The sequence below is a fragment of the Catharus ustulatus genome, chromosome 2, assembly GCF_009819885.2.
Source record: "Catharus ustulatus isolate bCatUst1 chromosome 2, bCatUst1.pri.v2, whole genome shotgun sequence".
Lineage (NCBI taxonomy): Eukaryota > Metazoa > Chordata > Aves > Passeriformes > Turdidae > Catharus > Catharus ustulatus.
The window spans coordinates 25,786,660-25,814,415 of NC_046222.1; the positions used below are offsets into that span (position 1 = coordinate 25,786,660).

A 27,756-nucleotide genomic window follows, 5' to 3' on the forward strand; every position below is an offset into this window, starting at 1 on the left:
TTTAGCTGAAATTCAGCCTTTAGCAGGTACTGTCATGGTCACTCAGAATTCCACAGAAGTCTGCACTTGAAATGGGGAGAAATTTTTTTTCTTAGTGGTAGTGCCACTGCCTTGTAATGGTGTTGTGACAATTGCTGAGGGCAGCTATACATAATGAATGGCTCAATGTCTTTGTAGAAGCAGAAATCCAGTGGCCTCCATTGGCACAATTTTGTGCCTGTCAAGACTAGTCAGACACACAATGTCTTTCGGCAAAGCACCTGTCCTTGGCCACTTCTGAAAGTAGCAGACTGTGCTGCACATCATGGTAGAAACCAGGTCTAATGAAAGGTTACCATGACTGTATAGTCCTTAAAGTTTCATGTCTTGTTCTGCTGCATATTACTGTATTTTAAAGTGTATCCCAGGTATGTAGCACCCAGGGAGAGCAAGTAGCCAGCCCTAGTATCACAGAAATGTCAGCTTCAGAGTAATTTCCTACTTCTAAAGCTAACAAATAATCTCAAAGCCATGTCACTCAAATTTAGGGTTTTGCCCTTTAGTCTTCCTTTTAAAAAAAGTGGTTGCTAATCATTTGTACCTTGTCATGTGTGGGAGCATTTGGAGCACTTTTTAATGATGGGTCAGAGTTATCAGATGTCTCCCCACCATTACTCCTTACAAGCAGTGTTACAGGACAAATGAGTTGAGCAAGAGCCATGCTCTAATGGAATAGACGAGGGATCAGACTCTACTCTGCACATGAACTTCTGCAGTGCTCCACAGTGCAGAGTCCTTCTACAATTCAGCTCCTGAGCTTGTAGAATAGGAGTAATGACATTTGATTATTCTGGCAATGGAGAACCTCTGTGATATAGCAGAGAGGGAAATCAAGGCTAACAAAAAGGCTTATTTGGGAAGAATGTAGGTCACTGTGATTTCAGATGTTGTATTCCACTGGGAAGAGAAGTTCGTGGGTGAGAAAAGGTGGAGATTCATGCTTCCCTGCCCCTGGAAATTACTCTGATGTGGAACTTGAAACCCTAGTGATAAGGAGGCACAAACACTTGGGGTTGAGAAGATGTGGAGTTTCAGTTGAGCTTAGTAGATCTACTGGATCAGCAGTGATTCTGCAGCCTGCTTGAGGACACTCTGCACAGAGCTATATGAATACGGAATAAGTTGAAGCTCTTGTCTTGGGTGATTTGCAAAAGCCTTGGGATCACTCTTCTGTAACCGCCTCATGATAGTTGCTGGGTTTTTGCACAGATGCTAGGGCCTAGTTTCATGTCTCTTTTTCCAAATCAGAGACCTCCTTGAATGTTCAATGAACTGTGTTTATGTCATTTTCCTGATAGTAACAGAGGTGGAGAGAGAAGCAGGAAATTAAAGTGAATTTTGTTAGTCTTGATTTCAGAAAAACTCACCCGGATTTATGGTTGAAAACCTGTGTTGACTCTTCAAAAACAGTACCTGTGAATTCCACTCCACTTTTGGTGTTTGCTTGTTGGTCATGGGGTGGGACCCCACCTCAAGTTGAGCCAAGCAAAGCCACCAATTTGGTCTTTTTGTACTTAAAGGAATTAATTGTCAACCCTTTACTGAAGATGCTGTTTTTTGCTTATTCAGCTTTAACTGGGCTGCCTTGGTTGTAGATGAAGCTCACAGACTGAAAAATCAAAATTCTCTGCTTTACAAGACACTTTCTGAGGTAAAGTAACTCATCTATCTTCTAGTGTCTTAAGACTTTTGCCTTTTCAGATTCTCTGTTCCCAGAGCATTAAGCTCCAAATCATCACCTGTTTCTATCAGAGCTGGTGAACAGATTCCCATATTTAGTGACAGAGAGATAAAGGTCTTGTTTGCTTTGCATGGCAGTGTGCAGTATTTAGAGCTTCCTTCTCATTCTGTGTCATGTTTAGGCTTTCCATGTTGGAGCAATTTGAAAGACTTGACAAAGTAAAACAGCCAGATATGGTTCTGAACCACAGCTGTGCTAGTGCTGAAGTAGAAGTCTGGCTGACCTAAGGAAAAGAGGCCGTCTCCAGCTCTGGCAGGTTGAAAGAACCCTTGCCTAGCTCATGAGACCTCAAGTCTTGAACTACTGACTTCCACTGTCCCATTTAATGGAGCCACCCTTGTTTACAGAAACTAGGAGTATTGCTCCAGCTTCCAAAGCACCCTGCCAGAGCAGCACAAATGCCTGAGTGAAGGCTGCACTTCTTGTCATGGCAGTGAAGCACTGGTGTTTGGTGTGTGCTGGCATCAGCCACAATGTACTACAATACACCTTGGAAAGTAGGGGGCTTTTATTGAATTCCTGAAAGTTTTACATATTCTGAACGTATTGTCCATGATATCTATAATTCTGGGGCTTTGGTTATAATCACAAAATAAAAGACGTGATTCATCTCATCTCTCTTCCTAACCTATTTTCTATTACCAAACTTAAGAGAAATTTGTATCTTTCTGAAGGTAAATGTATTTCCCAAGTCTCTTTATGGGGATTACTGTAAGCAACATGGACCAGATAATGTTGCTGCTTGTCAGAGTTACCCAGCAAACAGAAATGGAACTTAGTCTGACACAGTTTCATTTCACTGTCCTGTTCCAACTGTATTTTCCAGTTATCCCTCGTTATGTAACATCTAGTACGCAGTATTAGACTGTAGACTGTGTGGACCTGAACATTTTAATGGAGTCAGTTTTGCACTTTGTTCTTATTTTGCTAACACTGAATTCCTTGCACTGGTGTCAGCCTAGTCAGCTGGCAGCTGACTGTCACACCACACCTCATGTTTGGATGGTTTTGGCAAATCTGCAGCATTCTGTGAGCAGTTCTGTACTGCCTCGCATCTTTTAGGTTAAGCTTAAGAATGGTATGGGTGGACTTGTGTATTAAATAACTTTTCACTACAGATACTTTTTTCTAATAATTTTGTTTTATTGCTGTTTTTTTCAGTTCTCAATAGGCTTCATCCTGCTACTCACAGGTACTCCAGTCCAGAACAGCCTCCAAGAACTGTACTCCTTACTCAGCCTTATTGAGCCTGACATCTTTCCTAGGGAACAAGTGAAAGAGTTTGTTGAGTATTACCAAGTTGTTGAAAAGGAGAGTGAGTCAGGTCAGTAACAAGCAACATTATACTTCAGTCAGAGCCAGTTTTTATCTTGACTAGGAAACAACCATGTTGTGTCCTCTTTATTTGTTTTCTTTTAAGGTGACAAACTTTAGAACAAAGCCACAAAAGCTTATGATTACTTTTAAAGGCAAGAGCTATCTTAATGTAGCTCCTAAGTGTTGCAGCTATGTTTTGGTTTCTCTGTTTGTAAAATGTGGCTTGCATGATTTCACTAATAGATGTGAGATGCCTTTTACATTTTGAAAGTGTACCTCTGAATGTATTGTATGAATTCCTTATCTTTAACATAGTATTCTCCTCTGAGGTTTTTTTTTTTTTTGGTTTTTCGGGTTTTTTTGTTATTTTGTTTGTTTGGTTGGTTAGTTTTTATTTGTTTGTTTGTTGGGGTTTTTTGCGTATGTGTTTTTGTTGTTTTTGTTGGTGGTAGGTTTTTTGGGTGTTGGGTTTTTTGTGTTTGGTTGGTTTTTTGTTTTGTTTTGTTTGTTTGTTTGTTTTAATTTCTCTCTGCCTCTGCATAGCTAAAGAATTGCACAGTCTTCTAAAGCCATTTCTGCTTCGGAGAGTCAAATCTGAGGTGGCTGCAGAGCTGCCAAAAAAGTTGGAAGTGGTTCTGTACCATGGAATGTCAGCTCTGCAGAAGAAGTACTACAAGGCCATTTTGACAAAAGATCTAGGTAACTGGGCATATTGAAGTCTATAAAATCTATTTAAAACCAAAACTAATTCCTGTTGTACATGCAAACTAATTCCTGTTTTAAATGTGTGGTCTGTTGTAAAGGAACAGAAGTTACTTTGGTTTGCAGAATATGTACAGAATAAATGTGCCAAATTTGGGCTGCTTAATTTTTTCTTAATTGGTTTTAGCTTGTGGCAAAATAAGAGACATATGTATTGATCTATTGCTTAGGTATTGCAAACTAGGAAGGGTCAACTTGAGGATCTGTTTTGGGCCAATCTCAAAGTACAGTAATTTCACGATTATAAGCTGCACCATTTTGACTAAAATTGTGGTCCGAACCCAGAAGTGCAGCTTGTAATCCGGAGCGGCCAATATATGAACAAAAGTTTGGAAATTTCCCAACCTGGAAGTGCGAGGCCGCAGCAGCCCCAAGCTGAGCCCAGAGCCTGCCCGGCCCTGGTGGTGGCGGGGCAGCACCGGGCCGGTGTGGGGGGTGCCCGGCAGTGGTGGGGCCGACAGTGCCCGGCCATGGCAAGCGAACGCGGCCGTGGCGATGCAGGCGGCGGGCAGGGGTGAGTGAGCCCAGCAGCAGCGGCAGTACTGCCCAGCCGGCCCCGAGTGGCCCTGCCAAGCGGCAGCGCCGAGCTGGGCCACCTGGCCCCATTGGCAGCCCTGAGTGGGCTGACTCCGCCTGGCCCCGAGCCGAGCTGGTAAACCCCGCAATCCTGTGATTCTGTTGCTACTTGGCAACTTTGTGAAAGTTGCATGTGGATCCTCGCTGCAAACGAAAGTGCAGCTTATAATCCGGTGCGGTTTATGTATGGAGGAAGAACGAAATGTTGCCGACACCCGGAACTGCGGCTTCTAATCAGGTGTAGCTTGTAATCATGAAATGACTGCAATTAAAGTAATTAAAAATACTTATCACGAGGCAAGCCTGCTCCTATTGCATGTTTTTGTATTCAAACAAAAGAATGGTACAAGAAATTTTGGAGCTGTGGTTCTCTGCAAATTTTCTAATAATAGCACAGATGCCATAAAGCAAATTTCAACCTACTGGATGCAGATAGGAGTTTTTGGGAAACTGCAGGTTTATGTAGACAATGCAGCCACTACCATCATGTGGTATGTGAGTGCATATTTGTCACAGAGAAATTAAAACTGGGGAGTTGGAGATCCTTTGCTCTTCTAGGGCTTTCTAGCACTTTGCATGAACATCACCTGGAAATCCAAAACTTCATCTTCTACTGTAGTCAGCATATGTGCGTGCATTTTTTTTTGTTCCTCACAAAAATCCAACTCTTCTTAATGTTCTGGTTGCCTAGGAGATCTTGACTGTGCTGTATTTTTTTTTGGAAAATGTAAATGAACTGCACCAAATTTCTTTGACTTATTTAAATTATTAACTTTCAGAAAAATTACAGTGATCTTTTCCAGGGAGAACAGAAAGTTCAGTGAGTCTGACAAGGCAAAGTAGTGCTTATCAGGGTCTTATTTCTAAAATGTTGTCCAAAAAGTGTGAGGGAAACTTTTTTTGGTCTATGAAAACAGATGTATTAGTCTTGAAATGGGAAATTCAAATCCAGATGTGATACACAGAAATACACCAGTACTGAAGCACTTCACAGCAGTACTTAATACCAAGACATTCCCAGTCACAGCCATTAATGGAGCATGGGCTTCCCTGCTTTTCTCTGCTCTTTGTTCCAGATGTGTTTGAAAATGAGACAGGAAGGAAGGTTACACTCCAGAATGTCTTAATTCAGCTTCGGAAATGTGTTGCCCACCCGTACCTCTTCAGTGGTAGGAAAGCTCTGTTCTCTTTTGAAACAGAAAAAGTAACTTTCTTGATTTACACGGTGGTTTTTCTATTATTAGTGTAATGCTTAGAAGAAGCAAGTAATAAATACTCTTGTACTTGAATCAGTAGCAGCTGTGAGTTTGTGACCAGCTCCAACACATGACAGTTCATCAATAATGACAAATAAAGTAGGAGACTGCTATTTCTATGTCTTCTTTCATCTAAACAAAGAAATGACAGTGCTTTGTGAAGTACTGAGGGTGTCATTTAGAGATAGAGAAGGACTGTCACTTCTCAAGCAAGCATTGTGTGGCTCTGCTCAGCAAAAGTGACAGTGCAGACACATTGAGGTTGACCACAGAATTGTTATTTCTGTGGTATTAACTCTGCTTTTGAAACTCCTTTCTGTTCCAGGTGTTGAGCCAGAACCCTTTGAGATTGGAGACCATATTGTTGAAGTCAGTGGCAAGATGTGTTTGTTGGATAAACTCCTTTCATTCTTGTATTCTGGGTATGTCATATTGGGATGGGGTCGACATAGGGAGAAAAAGTAAACTGGGAAAGCAAACTACAGTAATTTCACGACCATAAGGCGCACCGGAGTATAAGGCACACCTCCGGGAGCTGGCAAATTTTGCAACTTTGTACATTATATAAGGCGCACCGGACTATAAGGTACACTTTTTTTTTTGCAACGAGGAGCTGCGCTGCGCACAACAAAGTAACAAAATAGTAACAGAATCGCACAATTACTGGGTTTACTGGCAGGCGCTCAAATTGCAAACATTTTTCACAGATTGGCGTAGCCTTTAAATGCAACCCCAGGCGCCCTCCCCATGCCGGGGGCCTCGGCACTCCCACCTGCCCGCGGTGCCGGCTGGTGAGGCACAGCTCAGGGCGGCCAGGGCTCGCGGCGGTCCAGGTTGCCTCGGGGCTGCCTGTGGTCCGGGTTGGCTCGGGGTGGCTGCGGCTTGCGCCGGGCTGGCAGCTCCCTCCCTCCCCGTGCAGCTCGCGCTGGGCCAGCGGCGGCGGCTTTCTCCGTTCCTGCGTGCTTAGCGCCGGTTTGGAGCCAGTGGCGGCGGCTCCCTCCCTGCCTCCCCATGTGGTTAGCGCCGGGCCGGCGGCGGTGGCTTCCTCCGTTCCCATGCAATTTGTGCCGGGCTGGAGCCGGCGGCTCCTTCCGTCCCCGCGCGCTTAGCGCCCGTCCGGAGCCAGCAGTGGCAGCTCCCTCCCTGCCTCCCCGCGCGGTTAGCGCCAGGCCAGTGGTGGCGGCTTCCTCCGTCTCCGTGCAATTCGCGCTGGGCTGGAGCCAGCCATGGCGTCTCCCTCCGTGCCTCCCCGCGCAGTTAGGGCCGGGCCAGCGGCGGCGGCTTCCTCCATCCTCGCACAATTCGCGCTGGGCTGGAGCCAGTGGCTTCCTCCGTCCCTGTGTGCTTAGCGCCGGTCCGGAGCCGGCCGTGGTGGCTCCATCCGTGCCTCCCCACGCGGCTAGTGCCGGGCTGGAGCTGGCAGTTTCCTCTGTCCCCGTGCAATTCGCACCGGGCTGGAGCCGGCGGCTTCCTCCGTCCCCGCGCAATTCACGCCGGGCTGGAGCCGGCGGCTTCCTCCATCCCCGCGCGCTTAGCACCCGTCTGGAGCCGGTGGCGGCAGCTCCCTCCTTGCCTCCCCGCACAGTTAGCACTGGGCCAGTGGCGGCGGCAGCTCCCTCCGTTCCCATGCAATTCATGCCGGGCTGGAGCTGGCAGCGGTGACTCCCTCCCTGCCTCCCCACACAGTTAGCGCCGAGCTGGAGCCGATGACTTCCTCCGTTCCCGTGCAATTTGTGCCGGGCTGGAGCCGGCGGCTTCCTCCATCTCCGCGCGCTTAGTGCCGGTCCGGAGTGGCTCCCTCCCTGCCTCCCCGCATGGTTAGCGCCGGGCCAGTGGTGGTGGCTCCCTCCTTCTCCGCTTCTCCCTGGCCGGCAGCCACCGCGCTGCTTCTCCCCACTTCTCCTGGCCCGGTGACCGCACCGGTTCTCGCTTTCCCCCGCTCAGTGGCTGCGGCTCCCACGGTTCCTGGCTTCCCCCGTGCGGCCACAGCTCCTGTGGGTCCTGGCTCGTCTTGCAGCTCGCACTTCCAGGTTGGCAAATTTCCAAACTTTGTCCATCATATAAGGCGCACCGGACTATAAGGCTCACTTCCGGGTTCGAGGGAAAATTTTAGTCAAAAGGGTGTGCTTTATAGTCGTGAAATTACTGTACTTCGTTTAGCCATAGATTGAGCAGTTATTAATCACAACACAAGTACTGATTTACTGCACATTACTCACTACCTGAAAGAAGTAAAAAAAGCTATATTGGAGATAGTAGAGGAACCTTGAACATTTTTGTATCTTCCTTTTAAGCATTTCTCAAAGCAGTTGACTAATTCTGTCACATGCTTTCATATCTGCCGTATTTGAGAACCTGGGACAACAGCCATGTGACTTGGTATCAAGAATATCTACTTTGATTGTGAGTTTCCTAAGAGTGGTTTCCATTGCCACAGTTGAGTTCCTTTGTGCTAGCATGCCTTTGTTACCCTAGGAGGCACAATCCATGGCAAATGTGAAAAAGAAAAGCTAAGAATAAGATGAAACTTCAGAAGTTTGGGGATTGATGTTCAGAACCCCTTGTATTGTGCTCTGGTGAGTTCAGAACCTGGAATCCAAAGACCAAAGGACAGAGCTCCAACAGCCTTTGTGAAGTTCTGATGTGATTTTGTTGTCTTTGTGCTGTTGTGTAGCGCCTTATGAGTGGCTACCTCTCCACTGAATGTCTTTGCTGCAGGATCAGCCCTGTACAAATTCTGGACTCGAAAATGTTTGTGTTCTGCTCTAGGGTGAAGTCTGATTTAAACAGAGCACTGTCTGTGCTGGGAGCGAGGAGAGTTGATTTCTAACACACCTTTGTAGTTAGAGCTTGATCTTTGAGGGTCATTTGGTGAAGAAGGAAATGTTTTCCTGTCACAGAGATGCTGATAGTTCATTTTCCCAGTATTTCAGATGCATTGTAGTGTGTGATTTGGGAGCAGTCACGTGGTGAAGGAGACCTTGTCATGCTAGGCTGAAGCTAGGGGTCTTTTTAGACAGGCTACTCACCAGCCTGTATCCAACCAGCAGCAGAGCTGTGCCAGAGCCCTGTTACTTCTCTGTGACTTCACAGTCTGGACAGGGCAAATGATGATGGCAGATAAAGCTTAACTGATTGCATTTAGATGTGAAGCTGAAAATGTGATGAGGGAACAGGCATGATTCTGGGAGGCCTTGCTGTGTAACAGGGACTAATAATGACTGGTTAAGCTATTGTGAACCCCCAGTGCACTGTGAAATGCTGTCACAGTATGCTGAGGATCACAGGTTTCATGCTCTTCTTGCAGTGGCCACCGTGTGTTGCTCTTTTCTCAGATGACTCAACTGCTCGATATCCTGCAGGACTACATGAACTACAGAGGTATGTTCTGCACACTTTGATAGGAGAGGGCTTATCCTAATGATCCCTGCCTGATATTGTTCCTATGATTTTGGTAGATTCACCTGGGAGGGAGAAAGGAATGTGATAAAGTTGTTTTGGTTCTTAGTAGATAGGGACCATATTCCTGCAGCCGCTCTCTGAGTTGGAGGGTCTTGAGTTCAGCTCTTTGCTGTTACCAGCTTCCTGAAATAAGCTGGCAGTTAAGCGTTGTTCTTCAAAGTAGCTTCATCTTTTGTGCCTGGATGAAATGGAGCTAACAAATGGCAAAGCAGCAATATTTACAGTAGTTTCACGAATACAAGCCGCACGGATTATAAGCCGCACCCCCGGTGCCTCGACAATGTTGCTGTCTTTGTCAATAGATAAGCCGCACCCCGAATATTAGCCGCACTTTCGTTCGTCGCGAGGATCCGTGCGCAGCTTTCACAAATTGGCCAATTAGTAACAGGATCGCGGCATAGCGGGCTTTACTGGCTCGGGGCGGGGCCAGGAAGGCTCGGCCCGCTCATGGTTGCCGACGGGGCCGGGTGGCCCAGCTCAGCGCCACGGCTCGGCGGGGCTGGCCGGGTGGTACTGCCGCCGCCGCCGGGCTCGCTGGCCCCCCTCTCCCGTCAGCACCGCCCCGCTGCCGCGTTCCCTAGCCCCGCCGCCGGGCTCGCCGGCCGCGCCGCACCGCGTTCCCTAGCCCCGCCGCCGGGCTCGCCGGCCGCGCCGCGCCGCGTTCCCTAGCCCCGCCGCCGGGCTCGCCGGCCGCGCCGCGCCGCGTTCCCTAGCTCCGCCGCTGGGCTCGCCGGCCGCGCCGCGTTCCCTAGCCCCGCCGCCGGGCTCGCCGGCCGCGCCGCGCCGCGTTCCCTAGCCCCGCCGCCGGGCTCGCCGGCCGCGCCGCGCCGCGTTCCCTAGCCCCGCCGCCGGGCTCGCCGGCCGCGCCGCGCCGCGTTCCCTAGCCCCGCCGCCGGGCTCGCCGGCCGCGCCGCGTTCCCTAGCCCCGCCGCCGGACTCGCCGGCCGCGCCGCGCCGCGTTCCCTAGCCCCGCCGCCGGGCTCGCCGGCCGCGCCGCGCCGCGTTCCCTAGCCCCGCCGCCGGGCTCGCCGGCCGCGGCGCATTCCCTAGCCCCGCCGCCGGGCTCGCCGGCCGCGCCGCGTTCGCTAGCCCCGCCGCCGGGCTCGCCGGCCGCGCCGCGCCGCGTTCGCTAGCCCCGCCGCCGGGCTGCCGCCGCCGGGCTCACCGGCCGCCCCCTCCCGTCTGCACCACCACCGCGTTTCCTCGCCCTGGCCGGCACTGCAGGCCCCCGCACCGCCGGGCTCCCCCACGCTGCTGGCCCCGATTCTGCTGGGCTTCCCCCGCTGCCAGGCAGCCCCACCCGCTGGCCTTCCTGCTTCTGCCATGCTCCCCTGCACTGCTAGCCCCAGTTCTCCCGGGCTCCCCCGCCCTGCTGGCCCGGGCTCTGCCTCCCCCCTGCCCCGCCCTGCTGGCTCAGGCTCTGCCGCCCGCCCCCCACACTGCTGGCCCCGCCTCTGCCAGGCTTTCCCACCTCTGCCGGGGCCGGCCGGGCTCCAGCTTGGCTTGGGGCTGCCGCGGGCTCTCACTTCCGTGTTGGCAGCTTTTAGAATTTTGTTAATGTATTAGCCTCCCCGGAATATTGGCCGCACTTCCGGGTTTCCACCAAAATTTTGGTCAAATTGGTGCGGCTTGTATTCGTGAAATTACTGTAATTTCAGTTCGACTGTGTTCAATTGTGTACCTGTGTCCTGAAGTAATTGCAGTAAAGGCAACAGGCTTACTCTAGTTTCACTTTGTCCAGCACAAAACACAAACTGAACCATACTAGGAAATTAATTTTTGATTAAAACAGCTGTTGACAGTGAGGCCCCAACATGTCTGTGAGGGCAGGTTGGATCAGAACATTTTTGGCACTGTTAGCAATGTGTTCCTGGGACGTTTTCTTTTGTTTCAATCCTCGTGGCTCTATGCCTACTTAGAATTTCCCATGAAAGAGGCTTTTGTTTGGTGTTTATGGTTTTGGACAACTGAAAATGCAGGCTAAAGCCAAATGTAGCGCTGTATCCCATACTGCTTACTTACGGCAAAGAACACACTGAAGGCCATGTAAGTTTGGATAAGAAGGATCTGATGGTTGTTGGCCTGCTTTGTGGGGCCAACAGCCAGCACAGCATAGTCTGAAATGGGACTGTGTGCTAATGTTCTTTTACTTAGGCTTTGAATTTTCCTGTTGTGTTTCCAAGCAGTAAATTAAATACTAAGAGTCTCTGCTTCAGACTCAGCTAAATTACTCTTTACCAACAGTTAATCTGGAAGTTAGGGTCAGTTTATACAAGGTTTGACTGGGAAAAAATGAAGGAGTTGAAGGCAATAAAATGAGAACCAAGTCAAGAGGACTTGGCATGAAAAGATTCAGGACAGCACTGAGACAATAAAGAATGAGGTAAGAGGGTAAGACCAAAGGCAAAATTTCAGAAGCATTCACGTTGTTTGTTTGGAAAGGCTACAGCTACGAGCGGCTAGACGGCTCTATTAGGAGTGAGGAGAGACACCTTGCCATCAAGAACTTTGGTCAACAGCCCATCTTCATCTTCCTGTTAAGCACCAGAGCAGGTACGTAAGGAGAGACAAACAACCCATCTTGCTTCTGCACTCTTTATTTTATTCTCTCTGGAAAAGTTTAAGGGAATTCTGAATCCTGCAGAGCCTGTTTGTGTGGGGGAGTTTTGAGGGAGACAGGACACATCCTGAACTTGGGTCTCTCATCTAGGACATCTGGTTTCTGTGCTTTCCTTTTGGCAGCTGATGCCAAGATCCTTTTCGTATTGCAGCCTCTTGAGTTTATTTTATTCCAAGTTCTATAATGCCTGTCTCTGTACCAGTTTGAGCTTAAGGAATCTTACTACCATTTTATTTCTGCAAGCATCGGAGTTTAGGCAGGAACAGACTTCCTTTAAGTAAGCTGGTGGAATTGCTTCTTAAGTTTGCTAAACATGGATGTGCTCTTTAGCTGGCAGACAGACTGAAATGAGAACCTTTTACTGTCCTGAGGCTGCAGAGAACTCCATGGGACTGCCATCTGTGCTGCTTCCACTCTTCGCTTCCTGGGCAAATCTGTGTCTTCTACACAGTCTCTCTGTTCAGCACAGAGCCAGGCTTCTGCTTGTCTCCAGAGGAGGAATCCACGCTGCTTGGGCTCAAATAGCAAACTGGAACCAAGTCTTCCTTTGGGCTTCTGGTTAGACTGGTCTTGATGAGCCTGCACCACAGTGCACAGAGGGGAGCACATAGAAATAGTAAAGGGAAGACCCTAGTGCTGGATGTGTGTCTCTCACCACAGTGCCTAAGCTCTCAGGCCATGCTCTCATGCCTCTCCCTCCCATGCCAGCCAGACTTAGGGTTGTTTTTTACGGCTATGTCTGGCCAAAGCATCTTATATTCAACTGGGAGCAGGTGTGCTAACAGTATTGCCATTGTTGTTGTATTATGGACAGAGATTTTCAGGTGCATGACTGTCTCCACTTGCAGGGATATTTTGATTACAGGTAAGGTGTCTTGTCATGAGCTAGGGTAAATGTAAAGCAGCAGGCTGTCCCTTCTTTAACTACATGGTCACAGTAGAGGTATTTTAAAATGTAAAATCAACTGGGTTTTTTTATCTTTTAAATTCATGAGAGCCCAAGTTCTAACCTCAAAACATTTAAGTCATATAAACACCTGGGCTCTGGTTATTGTATAGTTTGGCTTGGTGTTTTCCACTGTTTCAGTGGTGTATTTACAGCTGGTTCTGTGCTGCAGCCAAGTCATGATTTGGGCAGTCCCTGGTGGCTTCAGGGAAGCCAGTCCTTGCTGGGGTAATCTGCCTGCCAGCAGAATTATGTCTATGTTCATCAGTCTTGACAATCAGTCCCTTTTGCATTGGTTCACTCACACCCTGTGGGTTTTTTTTATTACATTGCATTGTACAGCTTCTTTTACGGACTGTTGCAGAAAGCTGGAAGCTGGAAATCTGTTTAGATCCTTATGAGACTTAGCTTTGGCTTTGAGAGATGGATTGGATTAGATACAGTTGATCAGATCTGACAGAGCTTTGCAGAGCATAAGTTCTTCAACTTCTCCTTTATTTTCTGTTGGTAACATATTTTATGACCTTCTTCTTTTGTTTATAGGTGGAGTTGGCATGAATCTGACAGCAGCAGATACAGTTATTTTTACTGATAGTGATTTTAACCCACAAAATGACTTGCAAGCAATAGCAAGAGCTCACCGGATTGGGCAGCACAAGTGAGAAATGTCACTCTTGTGGTTGGTTGCTGACTCTCTTGGCCTCTCAGTATTACTTTCCCCTTCCATAGGCAAAGGAAAGTTAAAGTACGAGGATAGGTTGAAGATCAAAGGGGAGCAGAGGGGATTTTGTGGCTTCATTTTCCAGCTGCAGCCTCATACAGTCTTGTCCTTGTCATGTATCCAGGGTGGGAACTTTGTAAATTTGGAGTAGGGGATGGAGGGTGGAGGTTTACCTGCACTTCTACAGTGAGCATTTCTCCGTGTCAAGCAGAGTTGTATCAGCATCACATTTCTGCTGATTTTTTTTTTGTGCATTTTGTTCTTGTCTTCTTTACCTACCAAAGGAGTGGGTGGGGGGATAGTAAATACCTTAGTGCACCTCAAAAAAAAGTAAGTAGTAATAATTTTCTTAAACTTTTCAAGGCCTGTAAAAATTATCCGTTTGATTGGGCGAGATACAGTTGAAGAAATAATCTACCGAAGAGCTGCCTCGAAGCTCCGGCTGACCAATGCCATTGTAGAAGGGGGCCAGTTTGCTCTGGGAGCATCCAAGCCTCAGGGAACAGCAGAGTTACAGGTAAACCAGAGTATATCCTCAATTTGACTTCAGTAACCACCTTAGAAATGTCCCAGAAAGTTTCTGTTTACCTCAGATTTGAACCTCTGCAAACAGTTGTGCATTGACATAACAGCTTTTGTATGTAGGAACCAAAATGACATCCCAGGTCCAGACATCTGATGTTTGAAGACAGTTTTGAAGTGTGTTCATTATGGAAAAAGGGTATGTTGTCTTGGAGAAGGGGGGAAGACAGCACCTTTCTTTGCCTGACCTGTCTTTTAACTATAATTAGTGGCAATTATAGTAAGTGGAAGCTGACTCATTGTTTCTAGAACTGATCTGTCTCTGAGCTTTTCTCTCACAAACAGCACTGATAAGAAGTCAGGTGATAACCTAGTCAGCCTTTGGTTGTTAGTCTGAAACTCGGTCAACCTTCTTCTGGTCTCTTGGCAAATACATGTCTCAGGAGTCAGGGCATGATCTATAGTTGTGATCTGAAAGCTGAGATTTGTGTTGAGAACTTGGCTTCAAAACATCAAGCAAAGTGACATTTAAGGGAATATATCCCCTGTGTGCAGCTAAACCTAGGAGAGTGTATCCTAGTGTACTAGGATTTAATGTATCCTTTCCCCCTCTCCCTGCCCTCCCTGCCCCATTTGTATGTATCTCAGTAATTATAGTTTCTATGGGAGAAATGGAACTGAGCCCATAGGAAATTCCATGCTGATATTTTTGTCCCCCTGATTTTTTATGTTCCCCCTGGTATTTAGGCTTTTGTTTCAAAGGGGTTGAGGACAAAAGCAAGCCTGGCCTTTCTGGCTATGAAAAAAACTGCTTGAATGCAGTTAGTACAGTGCTATTTTGTCATTTAGCCCTGAAGAAAAACAACTGTTCAAGTCTGGATGAGTTATGATTGAGAGAGATATGTTGTTGGGGCTTGTCCTGTCAGGTGTTGGGAAAATGGGGCATGTTTAACAATAAGTATTTTGACAGGCAGCCTTAAAGCTTAGTTTCCTCCACTCATACATCCTTTGCATTTAAGTCTGAGAAGCTCGAGACACTGGGATTGACATGGAATTAGACGATAATAATACTAAACTTCCCCTTCTCTTTGTTAAAGCTGAGTGAAATCTTGAAATTTGGCCTGGATAAATTGCTGTCTTCTGAGGGAAGTACTATACAGGATGTGGAGCTGGAAAACATCCTTGGAGAGACAAAAGGAGGACAGTGGATAATGGACACTGTGCTGCCACAAAAGCGAGAGAATGAAGAGGAGGATAGAGAGAGTAAGTTAAGAATCTAAATATGTGTATCACTTGCGTGCTGGTAGAGAAGGCTTCCCAGGTAGGGGTGGCATTTTTTTCAGGCAAGAACAAGAAAAGCAAAATTGTACAGTAATTTCACGATTACAAGCTGCACCTGATTATAAGCCACAGCTCTGGGTGTCGGCAACATTTACAGTAATTACGCGACCATAAGGTGCACTGGATATAAGACGCACCCCCCGGGAGTCGACAAATTTCGCAGCTTTGTAGATCATATAAGGTGCACCGGATTATATGGCGTACTTTTTTTCTCTAGCGAAGATCCACGTGGCGTGGGGCCCAGCACTCCATCCACCCCCAACTGGCAAGGCGGGGCTTGGGGCAGCCACGGCTCAGGGCGGCACAGCGCTACCCACTCCTTGTCTCCCTGTCTCCCTGTGTGACTCCTGCTGGCCAGGGGCTGGCCACTCCCACCCCCATCACAGCTCGGCGCTCCTGTGGTGCCACCCCCCCTCACGGCTCGGCTCACAGCTTGCACTTTTTTTTTGCAGCAAGGAGCTGCGCCGCATGCAACAAATTACTGGCAGGTACTCAGTTTACAAACATTTTTCACAGATTGGCGTAGCCTTTAAACGCAGCCCCAGGTGCCCACCCCGTGCCGCGGACCCCGGCACTCCCGCCCGCCCCTGGCACCAGCTGGCGCAGCTCGCAGCTCCTGGCTACCACCGTGTGGCCGCGGGTCCCAGCTTCCCCTGCCCAGCGGCCGCAGTTGCTGTGGACCCAGGCACTCCCGCCCAGTGCTGGCTGGTGCAGCTCGGCTTGCAGCTCAGCCGCCACGGCCACTGGCGGCTCCTTCCCCCCACGCCCAGGCTGCGGCCACCGGCAGCATCTCGTTCTCCCCGCGCCTGGGCCGCGGCCCGGTGGCTCCTCGTTACTCCCGGGCCCGGGCCTCCAGGGACCCTCCAGCCACCGTCCCCGGGATGGACGCTGAGGATTCGCTGTGCTGGAGGCTGGAGAGGAACAAAGAGACTCCGGGCCTTCCCGGGACAGTCCCAGGTGAATCTCTCAAAAGCAGGTTACTGCCAGTGCTGCTGTCCTCCCCCACCTGCCCAACTGCTTCCTTCCTCTCACACACAGGCAGGTCGGAGGGACCGAGCTAGGACCGGGCACACGCCCGGTGTGCCTACCCCTCTCCTCTCTGAGCCCTCAGTACCCCTCCCAGCCAGCCCCGGGTGATGTGCTGCGGCCCTGCCCTCCAGGGACAGGCAGTTTGCACCCTGCAGGAGCTCATGGACATGCAGGTTCTTCCCATAGTGGGAGAGGCACCTGAAAGACACTTTCCCTCTCAGGAACGGGGTCCGCCCGCCCTGGGTTGTGTCACTTCTCTCGGTTCCTGCAAGGGCAGAGGCTTCTCCGTGCGGTCCCCAGGGCCTGCGACCTCACCGCCCTTGGGAATCCCCACGGACACGCACGGAGCTGGCGGGGGATGTCAACCAGCACGTACTTACTGGCCACCTGAATCTCTCTAGCAGTCCTGCAAGTCTCTCCTAAAGCGGGGAGACGTTAGAGTGAGTTTTAGTGGTGCTTGCACCAGAAGAAAGGTGGGAGTGATGTGTAGGGGAGATATATTCTCCTACAGTCACCTCTCCCCCTCCATCCCCGGCTCTCCTTTGTCTCCCCTCCCCGCCGCGCATCTGGTCTGGCTGGGTTCAGCAGAGCGGGCTGTGGGCAGCCCCTCGGCAGAGGTTGTGTGAATGGAGGATTGGTCTGGCTGAATCCTCCTCCCCTGCAAGCGCCTCTATTTGAGCTTTGCAAAGTTGAAGGTGAGCAGGCATCTGAGGTGAGGCGTGCGCGTCGGCTGTGCCCCCCCCCAGCTTGGACAGGCGGACATTCATACAGACAGACACACACACACGCACGGACAAACAGACACGCACACCGCGTCCTGCCCTGAGCTACGAGTGGGTGCGAGCCCGGAGGCGATCCTGGAGAACAACCTTTCCCTGTCGCTGCTGCCGGCTCCCATGGGGCTGGACCCAGGGAGCTATGTCGCGGAGCAAACTTCTCTCAAAGGGCTGAGCTCGCCGGCCTGGTGCCTGCAGCCGGAGCCAGCCTCCGGCTTGGCGGGCAAGGGCCAGGTGTCTTGGAACAAGTGCGGCCCGAGGCAAGACTGGCTTGATTGGGAGACTGGCCGCGACCCCGCTGGCCCGGACACTGCGGCCCCTCCTGCCCCTATCGGCCGTGGCCCCGCTGGCCTCACCTGCCCGTGCTGGCTGTGGCCCTGCTTGCTCTGCCTGCCCCTATCGGCTGTGGCCCTGCTGCCCCCAGCACCGCAGCTCCACCTGCCCCTATCAGCAATGGCCCTGCTGACCCTGGCACCGCGGCCCCGTGGGGCTGCCCTCGGCTCGGGGGTGGCGTGGGGTGGGGCCGCCCTCGGCTCGAGGCGGCATGGGGCCACTCGCTCCCTCCCTCCCCGCGCAGCTCCTGCTGGCCGGGGGCTGCCCGGTCCCGCCCCCCTCGCGGCTCGGCTCACGGCTTGCACTTCTGGGTTGGCAAATTTGCAACTTTGTATGTTATATAAGGCACACCAGACTATAAGGCGCACTTCCGGGTTCGGACCAAAATTTTAGTCAAAAGGGTACGCCTTATAGTCATGAAATTACTGTGAGTATTTGTCCATATATAAGCTGCACTGGATTATTAGCCGCACTTTCGTGCACAGCGAGGATCCGTGTGCAACTTTCATAAAGTTGCCAATTAATAACAGAATCGTGGGATCACGGGGTTTACTGGCTCGGCCCTGCTCGGGGCAGCCACCAGGGAGCGACCATGGCCCCGCTCACCGCTGCCACCGGGAAGCAGGGGAGTGGTGTCCCTGGGCGCTGCCGCCGGGAAGAGGGAGAGCGGCGTGTCCGGCCACTGTCGCTGAGAAGAGGGAGAGCGGTGTGTCCAGCTGGTGCTGCCAGGTAGAGGGAGAGCAGTGTGCCCGGCTGCTGCCCTTCCTGGGGCCACGGCGCGCCGTGATTCCTGGGGCCGTGGAGCGCCACCGCAATTCCTGGGGCTGGACGGCGCCACCACGATTCCCGGGGCCAGAGGGCGCCGCCGCGATTCCAGGGGCTGGGCGGCGCTGCCGTGATTCCCGGGGCCGGGCAGCGCCACCGCGCCTCTTGGGGCCAGGCAGTGCTGCCACTGCGCCGCTGCTGCCCCGCCGCCCGGGGCCGGGCAGGCTTCAGCTCGGCTCGGGGCTGCTGTGGGTTCGGACTTCGGTGTTGGGAAATTTCCAAAATTTCATACATTAGCCGCTCCTGAGTGTAAGACGCACTTCCAGTTTGGGAGTAAAATTTTAGTCAAAATGGTGCGGCTTATAATTGTGAAATTACTGTAATTAAGTTACTTGGATTTTGTTTGTGGCCTGTCCACAGACTTTACTTCTGAATCTTTATTGGTATTTTTGTTGTGTGCTTATTTGCCTGTTTGTAAGATAATGTTAACAATACTTGCTCAGTTTTGGTGGCTGAGAGTTGAATTCCTTTTCATATTTTAATACCTCAGATGGAAATTGCTGAGAAATGGGGAAATAGTCATATTGTGGCTACTGCTTTTCCCACAGAGAACCATTAAGATAGATCTTAAGTTTTGGAGATGTAGTAGTATCTTAAGGAAATGCTGTGTAGCAGGTGTTTCATTTTTTATCTCCAAATAAAAGATTATTGGCTATGAAAATCCAAAAGGTGAGATAAGAAATGCAGAGTCATGATTTCTATAGAACTAAAACAAACCTACTCTGTCTTCAAAACTCTGCTTTCTAGCCCAAATGTCACGCAATTGTGGTTAGTTTCTCATAGCCCTATACTATATGAAAATAAATTCTAAGGATACTTCCCTCTTACAGTATCTTCTTTCCCAGAGAAAGGCTGAATTTTTGTCTGAGTACACAGTAGCACTTAAATATAGATTTGTGACTGAAGCTGAAATGTGTCTCTGCAGGACAGTTATTGTCCATCCAGCAGCAGTTCCAGCAATGAGTACAGTAATTTCACAACTATAAGGTGCACCAGATTATAAGGTATACTTCTGGGTGTCAGCAAATTTCTGAACTTTGTCCATATATAAGGTGCACCGGACTATAATAAGGCACACATTTTTTTTGCAGCAAGGATCCGCACGCAACAAAGTAACGAATTAGTAATGGAATTGCGTGATCACGAGATTTACTGGCAGGTGCTCAATTTGCAAACATTTTTCACAGATTGGTGTTTTAAACACAGCCCCAGGTGCCCTCCCTGTGCCGTGGGACCCAGAAGTCCCACCCATTCCCGGTGCCGGCTGGCGCGGTTTGTGGCTCGGGGCTCTCGCGGTGCGACTTCCCCTCGCGGCTTGGCACTGCCACAGCACCACCCCCCCCTTGCAGCTCAGCGCTGCTGCGGCGCCGCCCCTCGCAGCTGAGCTCGCGGCTCGCGCTTCCAGGTTGGCAAATTTCCAAACTTTGTCCATATATAAGGTGCACTGGATTATAAGGCGCACTTCTGGGTTTCGATCAAACTTTTAGTCAAAAGGATGTGCCTTATAGTCATGAAATTACTGCCATTATTTGCTGAGAGTTAGCAAAGAGTGGTGTTTTCTGGCGGTGACTTAAAAGATGGGCAGTGGTACCACACTGTGTAATAGGTATAGGGAAAATAACTTGCATGGTAAGCAGCAACCCTGGGCTGCCAGAGTTCTGTGCTTTCACTTCATTTGGGAAGTCAGAAGCAAAAATTAGCTGTCCCTTTTTAAGAGCTGCCTGTAAGTACATGGCAGAGCTGAATGAATTCTCCACTGACAGAGATGGAATGACCAAAGAGAACAGCGAAAGAACCACAATTTAAAATAATTAACTGAAATAGGAAGAAAACTTCCTTGCCAGTCTAAATATCTTAAATTACCTTAAATTAAAAACTTTTGTCAGATGAAGCAAATCTTGATTCTCTTGTTTCTACATGATACTGGCTCTGGTCATACCAAAAATTGTGAGAGTGAAGATCTTTCTTTGCTGAGGATGTCACAGAAGAGCCAGATTTTTTTTTATCTCACTGTACATTTTAGGTGTTAGTAGGTTTTAGTTCCTTTTCACACTTTTTAATTATTTTTTAAAGATCACATGTACATGTATGAAGGCAAAGATTATTCAGAAGAACCCAGCAAAGAAGACAAAAAAGCATTCGATCAGCTTTTGAATCTTCAGAAAGCATTGATTGAAGAGACCAGTAAGGAAGGGAGAGCTCTCCGGAACAAAGCAAACGTAAGGCAGATGTGACAAGGAGCATGATGCTCTTTCATTTGCTTGTGGAAAATGAAACTTGGCAGTTTTCTCTCGTTACCTACAGCTTGGAGAAGGCATGTTAAAAGATTTGGATGTCAGTGTACTAAAGCTGTCTCTGGAATCAGAGCTTGACAATTCAGCAGTTCTGCTAACAGATCTGAGATACGCTTTACAGGGTACTTCTATAAACTCAGGTCACAAAACTATGTATTATGTGACAATTGAGATCTGATGATTAAGACTTGTGGACAAGTAAACAAATGGGAAAGGAATGTAGGTTAAAGAGGGTATCAGGCATATCTTCAAGATGAGGAGTTTGTGATGCCTCTTTGTTTCTCCAGGCCCTTCTCACAGGCCTTCAGGAACAGTCTGCCAGGAAGAAGCACTTGCTGAGTGAAGAGGAACTGGAGGCTCGGAAGAAGAAGTACCAAGAAGCAGCAGTAAAGAGAGCAAGGCTCATGGAGGAAAGGAAGATAGCAAAAGCAGAGGCACAACACAAGAAAAAGTATGGTTTGTATTGAATCTACCACTTGATGTCTGTTGCACTGTACTCTTGGAATGTGTCTGATTGATGGAAATAATATGTTCAAACTGCATAACATGAGAATGTGAAAGTGGAAAAATGGCTTGAGTCCCTAGCAAGGATTCTTTCCTCCTGAATACCCTGCCTGACTTTACCTCTACTTTATTTCATAGAGAATGGCCTGAATTAGAGTCCCATGTCTGACCCTATCAATGAGTGTTTGGGAGAAGCTTTCTGAAATGTCACAGTTGGCCCCTGTAAATTGGTCTGACATCTGTGACTCTCTGGCACATCTTAACTTTCTCCTTCTTATTTCCCAGGTGTTCTGCCTTTTCACCACTCCAAGCAGCTTCTTGCCCTTTGTTATGTGCTCACTTTTTCCATGCCTGCAATTGGCTTATCACATTGACATGTGGCTCCTAATATTATAAATAAGAACTTTGGTAACTGTTGTTCTGGCCGAAAATGGGGAGGGAGCAGAGGGAATGCAGATCTATGTCTCCTGTGTTTCACTGCAATGATTTAAACCAAGCTGTGTGCCCCCACCTTTGATTTTCATTGAACATCCTCTTCTCTTGGTTTCAGGATGGCCTGGTGGGAGGCCAGTCATTACACATCTACCTGCCTTCCTTCAGAGGAAAGTGGCTCTGAGGAAGAGTTTGAGGAGGCTGAGTTGGGGCAGAATGTGGATTTAGATTACAAAGATGGAAACCAGAACTATATCAAGTATGTCATGGGAGATGTAACCCACCCCCAAGCAGAAGAGGGAGATGCCATCATTGTCCATTGCCTAGGTGGGACTTGTGAACAATAGGAGAACTGTTGGGTGGGGTGAACAAGGGAGCTGATTTGTCCCTAACGATTCCATAGTTTTTAATTCTGAAATAATTTAGATTTAGTCTGACTTAATCTCAAGTGGTGCAGAGGCAATACAGCCTCTACTCCAGCATGTATAACGCACATAAGTACTAGCAAGGTGTGCAAAGGTCTTTGCATGCCCACTCTGGATTTATGGATAAACCTCTTCAAAGGTGCTTGTAGGGCTTGAAATTTTATATTTGTGGCTAAATGATGACAGGTCCTGAGAGCAGGGCCTTGTGTTTATCCTGTGGAAGCTGTAGGGATCAAACTGAGATACTGAAATTCATCTTCTTTTTCTGGTCAGCAGAGAGAAGACAGACATTTCCAGAGGCTGAGGTCAGAGTTTCTTGGTGGCTGTCTCTCAACACTGGCAGTATGGAGGCTCTAGACTAGTCTCCTGATTTAAGGCCCTCTTTTAAGACATTAAAACTGAGGGAGAGAAAGTCGCACTACAAAGTTCCTCCTGAAGCAGTGTTGGAGCTACTCTCTGTTCAGGGCTACAGCAGAACATCATTATCTGCTTTGGCTTGTGTTACACTCTGCACGGAAGCTCCTATTTGAAATACAAATGCCAAGTAGAAGTGAAAGACTGCAGATATCAAACACCTGGTGTGGAAAGCCCAAGGCACCAGTCTGGGGACATACTACATGCAAGCTCTGTAGTGTGTACCACCTGTATGTATGTGAGGATACTGTCAGGTTTATATTCTCAGTGCTGTGGTTAGTGCTTGTTTCAGCATTCTCAGTGGACAGTTAGGAGTTTTTCTGCAGTTTTTCAGGGAACTGTGGTTAAGTTTTTCTCCAGGGCTGAGGTGTATCCTTTAGCATAGTCCCTTGAATAGTGGTTGACTTAAGTTTGTATGTAGTTCCCATATCTGGTTTTGACAATCATTCATTGCCTGTGTACAGAGCAGGTACCTTTCCTGCAGGGGTGGTCTCAACCTCACTTCTAAAAGGAATCTAACTTGTTATTTAATTCTAGATGACTCTGGCCGCTGGGGAAGGGGTGGTTTATTCACTGCTCTAGAGGCTCGTTCTGATCAGCCAAGGAAAATATATGAGATGGCAGGAAAGATGAAAGGTAAGAGATTAAAATAGGACCTGAGGCCAAGATACTTGAAAGAGGTAAAATCACACTGACAGTGCAAGAGTGAAGTGCCTGGATACGTCAATACTCATGTGTTTTTCTCTTTCTCTGGATATGTGCATCTCTAGCTCTGAAAGTAGTACTTTGGTGGGTGCTTTGACTTGGCTTGTTTGGAGTGTGAGAACTCTGTGTAGGGGCTGATCATTACAATCCATCCTGCAAGTCATTAAAAAAAGAGAAAAACTCCAAATTTGTACATTATTCACAGAATGTTTTTCACTAAATAAGACAGAGCACTGCATCTTCTGTCAAAGTGCATTCAAGAAGGATGAAAGCCACCTCAGGCACCATTCAGCTGAGCCTTTGCTTCCCTCCAAGCACTGATCTTTTCCTGAGCCTATATTAACAGTTTTGAGATACCTGCAGCTGGTTAGGAATGGACATCTTGCTATAAGATGGACCTGTTGATCTTTCTAATTTCCTGGGAGTTGCTTTCTTCTCATTTCAGTGTCTCTCTTTCCATTCGTTGTCTTTAATTGGGATGTCGTGTGTGACTGTGTGGCTCAGGGGGGAAAATGTTTGTCTTGTTTCCCCGGGCAAGGGATCTGACTGCTGAAACCATCATGAGGAGATAGAGTCTCAGAGAATAATACAGAATGGGATAGTGAAGTCACTCCTTCATTGATGGCTTGTTTACTCTTCAGGACTGATTTTTTATTGTTGTCTTGTTCTTTTTTCTGGACAGACCTGGAGTTAGGAGGAACCCTGCTATTCCCCATTGATGATAAAATATCCAGGGAAAAAGGACAAGATTTGGTAAGAATGATCTTTCCTGTTTCACTCTGTCCATATGTTCTTGAAGCTGTGTGAAATTAACCTTATGTCTTTTTCACATCAATGGCACTGATTACTGAACATGGCTAAGTTGCAGTTAAATATTAGAGATAATGAGTTTTCTTCATTTATTAAAGCTAAAAATCAGTAATGCAGTTTTTCAGCATTGTCACTGTGTCTCTTAGTACTGTATGTAGATTCTATTTCAATTTCTTTTGTTTTGTCCTTAGCTGGCCTTGATTGTAGCTCAGCATCGGGATCGGTCCAACAACTTGTCTGGCATTAAACTGTCAGCTTTGGAAAAGGGCCTGAAGAAGATTTATTTAGCAGCCAAGAAAAGGAATGGTAAGTGTCTGTGCAGTAAAATAGCAAATCCATACATGTGTGGTTGCACCTAAAGATGATGACCAGTTTCCACATCTCTACTGGTTTTTTTTTAAGTAAAGTGAGATCTCCATAGTAGATAGGTTGCTCAAAAGTATTTCTTCTATTCTTTGTTGGGTAGCTTGAAGTCTTTTTCTAGATTGCTTTCTATATGTGTATCTTCTGCTGAAGAGTGTGCACTCTGTTCCCTCCTTCTCAGCAACAGTGCATCTTCCACGGATCGGGTATGCAACAAAAGGCTTCAACTGGTACGGCACTGAGCGGCTCATCCGAAAGCACCTGGCAAGTCGGGGTGTGCCCACTCTTATGTATCCTGTTTTAGTGGTCTCATTCTGTTCACCATCTAGTACTGAAATCATCCTGTAAATATCTTGGTAAATGCAAAGCAAGGAAGTAAGGCTAGGCACAGATGCCCCAGTCCAGCTGAAAAACCCGGTTTCTCTCACTTTGCTGTCAGCATCTAGCATTTCTGTCAGCATCCAGGTACTCATTCCACACTGAAGACTTAGCCTTTTAGGTGATAATGACAGATAAGTGTGATTCAGCATGCCTGTCAGAATTTGTCAGAACCCGGTGCTAGTCTTCTGTTGACAACACGGACTTACCTGTATATGCCACGTCTATGGGGGACATGACTGGAATTCCAGATGAACAGAAGTGACTCAAAAAGCAGCAAAAGTGAGCATATAAAAAAACATTATAATGTTCCAAACAGGTGATAGCCTGTTTCCTTGGCTGAACATGATCAAAGTTGGTGTGTTAGGATAGGCTTAGGAAGGTTTTCACCTCCCAGGAATGGAAGCAGGTTTAAAAGGAAGTTCTGTGTTGTCAGTTCTCTTGGAAGACATGCATTTGCTATACTGACACTGTCAGCAATTCTGTGAAACCAAAAATCAGAAACAACGACAAAAGTATTCAGAGCATTCTCACTCTCTTCCTTGGTAAATCTGTTAGTGGACATGTTTTCTGGTATTTGTTGACACTTGACAGCATTTCCTTGACATTTTATTAGATACTACTTCTCTAGGAATAAAGGTTCTTCCTCTGCTTCACAGCCATATTCATCTTCAACAACAGTGTCAAAGCCATGAAGATGCAGTAATTTCACCAAGAACATGCACAAAAAGTGACCATCACTCAAGCAGGCCATGTGCATTCATGTCAGAAACATGGGTTGCACAGCCATTATTCACACCTGTACCTCTCTGCTATGACTGGCCTCAACATTTGCATGTTGTCAATGGCTATGGAGTGGAATTAGACTCTCTCTGGCTTCAGAGTCCAAAGAGGAAGGATCTTGACTCAATCCTAGATCTCTTTTGGAGATGGAAAATTAAACTTTTAACTGATGATCCATTGTTATCCCTTACATTAAGTTATTGTTAGGGCTTGGAATACAGTATTGTTTAGCAGTATTTCCCTGCCCCCTCCGTCCCTCTCAAATTTCATACCTTATCTCACTATACCTCTTTTCAGTCAGCTTTTTAGTAATCACCTGGCATTCAGTCTACATGTCCACATATAACTCAGCAGAAAGGAAGCTGTCAGCTGTATGACAACCACACAGGATAAACTGTTTATACTCTTCTGATTTCTCAGAAATCCATTTTACTTATATGTGTTCAAGTATAAAATTTAGCTACCTAATTGTGTGGTTATAGTCTAACAAAATGCTGACCAGTATCCTTTGCAAAAGTGTGCAAGGCTGCCAAAATTTGAGACTGACTATAAACGATACCTTTCCTTCTCCCACAACTCTTATTTCATTACACAGCTTTTTGTTGCAGCTTTTTGTAGGGCAAAACGGCTCCTTACTTCTGTCTGAAAAACTGTGTGAAAGGTTCCATGACCCTTTGATTCACTTTTTAGGGCAGAGTTTTAGATGTTGGCTTTGCTCTACTGCAAGAGAACTTTCCTGTTTTTCATACCATTGACATTATTTTTAGCCAACATATTTTTAGGGTGTTTTTGTACAACCAGGCAATAGTAGCTCTCCTAATAAGTGCTGTGACGAGGAAGACTCTGAGGTGCCAAACTTAATTCAATTTAAAGTTCATGTTCCAATAGGAAATCACCCCATAAATGGTGGAAAGTATGTCCCTAAGTATCTCATTGCCAACATACATCTCACTGGCTGCATTTACACTGCCCCTGTGGCACCATCGGGATATTTAATAATTCCGGGCCTGCCATGGCTCATCATGCTGAAGCCCTCCTGAGCTGGATACTCTGTCATTCACTCTTGGCTGTAGCAGAGGACCCCATGGGATTTGTAACCTCCTTTGACCCTACTGCAGCTGAGGGCAGTCAGTGCTGCACAGCACCTCTGTGGATAAGACCTTTCTTGCAGCTGTTCCCAGGAACAGCTCCCTTCTGCATTTGGCAAAGTGCCTGCAGGATCAGAGTCCTACTGTGAGGACTTGGAGAGGTGAGAGATGGTGAGTGGATGTACCTTGTTTTCCCCAGTCTCTCAAATTGGCCCTCTTCCAGCAGGCCAGCTGGTGGCACTGTTAATCAGCTGCAGCAGCTCACAGTGCTTCTCCAGCCTGGAAAAAATCTCCCTCTTCCCCAGAATTAAAACCCAATTATGCTTTTTTCTTTGGCAGCTTGACTGAACACATAATTTCAGTTTGCAGACTCAAGGTCTCTTCCTCCACCTCTTCTTTTCCCTGCATGTTTATTGCCCTTCGTTAAAAGCTTTAGTTCCCAAGTATTCCAGTGCGTGCAGTCTTGTTCCTCAGCTTCACGCACACCTACAAGTTCTCTGGCCACCAGCTCCACATAAACAGAGGATTTGTTGTGTGGCTGGGTCCCCCAGAACAGACTGAAGTAGTATGTCTGCCCCCACTACAGCCAGCTATTCCTTTTTGAGGCCTCATGCTTTCCTTTGTTTCAGCCTCTGTCCTGTGCCCCCCACTCTGTTATGATTGACTACAGTTATAAGGGAGAGGAGGGTTGACTGTTAATGTCCCTTACCCCTTAAAGTGTACAGGGAGCTGAGAGGCACCTGTAACACAGAGGAAAGGAATCTAACAGATTCTGGCCTTCTAACTCAGGGGCAAGTAAAGAAATCAAGTTATTTTCCTCTCTCATCCTTTTTACCGGTACAGATGAAATCTACCTTATTTTCTTCTCCTTAAATATACTTAGGAAATGCTTCTAGAATGTGGGGACTTTGTTGTGGGTTTTTTGCTTGCTTTTTTTTTTCACAATATTCTTTAGTATTCTTTAAATCTGCTGAACCCAAACAAAATCTACCTCTGTCTGCCTTAAAATGGAAGTGAGATTTCCATTGAATTGGATTTTGCAAAATCTCAGCCAAGTGAAGTTTTTCTAGTGTTGCAACCCACCACCATTTCTCTTTATTTGGGCAGAAATCATGTATTTCAGATAATCAATTCCATCAAGGGCTCAGCAGCTTTTATACAAGTTGCTATACAAAATAAATGTGTCATGCAGTTTCTTTAGCTGTGCAGTACTATGCATTTTCCCTTTCTAAATAGCAAGCACCTCAAAAGGGAAGGAAGAAGTTCTTTTGTAGTCATGTCCCTCTGGCCTCTC

The 27,756-nt window shown here is 47.7% G+C and overlaps 1 protein-coding gene across 1 annotated transcript in view; it reads left to right on the forward strand.

Moving 5' to 3' along the window:
* Positions 1 to 25,547, forward strand: part of CHD1L (chromodomain helicase DNA binding protein 1 like) — a 32,553-nt gene extending 7,006 nt beyond the window's left edge. Inside the window, exons 6-23 of the mRNA XM_033052515.2 lie at positions 1,609 to 1,690; positions 2,942 to 3,104; positions 3,641 to 3,796; positions 5,512 to 5,604; positions 6,017 to 6,113; positions 8,999 to 9,072; positions 11,596 to 11,706; positions 13,263 to 13,377; positions 13,804 to 13,957; positions 15,060 to 15,225; positions 20,340 to 20,485; positions 20,848 to 21,011; positions 21,615 to 21,823; positions 22,873 to 22,971; positions 23,723 to 23,793; positions 24,042 to 24,156; positions 24,395 to 24,503; positions 25,208 to 25,547. Coding sequence (XP_032908406.1) covers positions 1,609 to 1,690; positions 2,942 to 3,104; positions 3,641 to 3,796; positions 5,512 to 5,604; positions 6,017 to 6,113; positions 8,999 to 9,072; positions 11,596 to 11,706; positions 13,263 to 13,377; positions 13,804 to 13,957; positions 15,060 to 15,225; positions 20,340 to 20,485; positions 20,848 to 21,011; positions 21,615 to 21,823; positions 22,873 to 22,971; positions 23,723 to 23,793; positions 24,042 to 24,156; positions 24,395 to 24,503; positions 25,208 to 25,286 — 2,203 coding nt within the window. The 3' untranslated portion in view covers positions 25,287 to 25,547. The remainder of the gene's footprint in view (positions 1 to 1,608; positions 1,691 to 2,941; positions 3,105 to 3,640; positions 3,797 to 5,511; positions 5,605 to 6,016; positions 6,114 to 8,998; positions 9,073 to 11,595; positions 11,707 to 13,262; positions 13,378 to 13,803; positions 13,958 to 15,059; positions 15,226 to 20,339; positions 20,486 to 20,847; positions 21,012 to 21,614; positions 21,824 to 22,872; positions 22,972 to 23,722; positions 23,794 to 24,041; positions 24,157 to 24,394; positions 24,504 to 25,207) is intronic.
* The last annotated feature ends 2,209 nt before the right edge of the window (positions 25,548 to 27,756 follow it).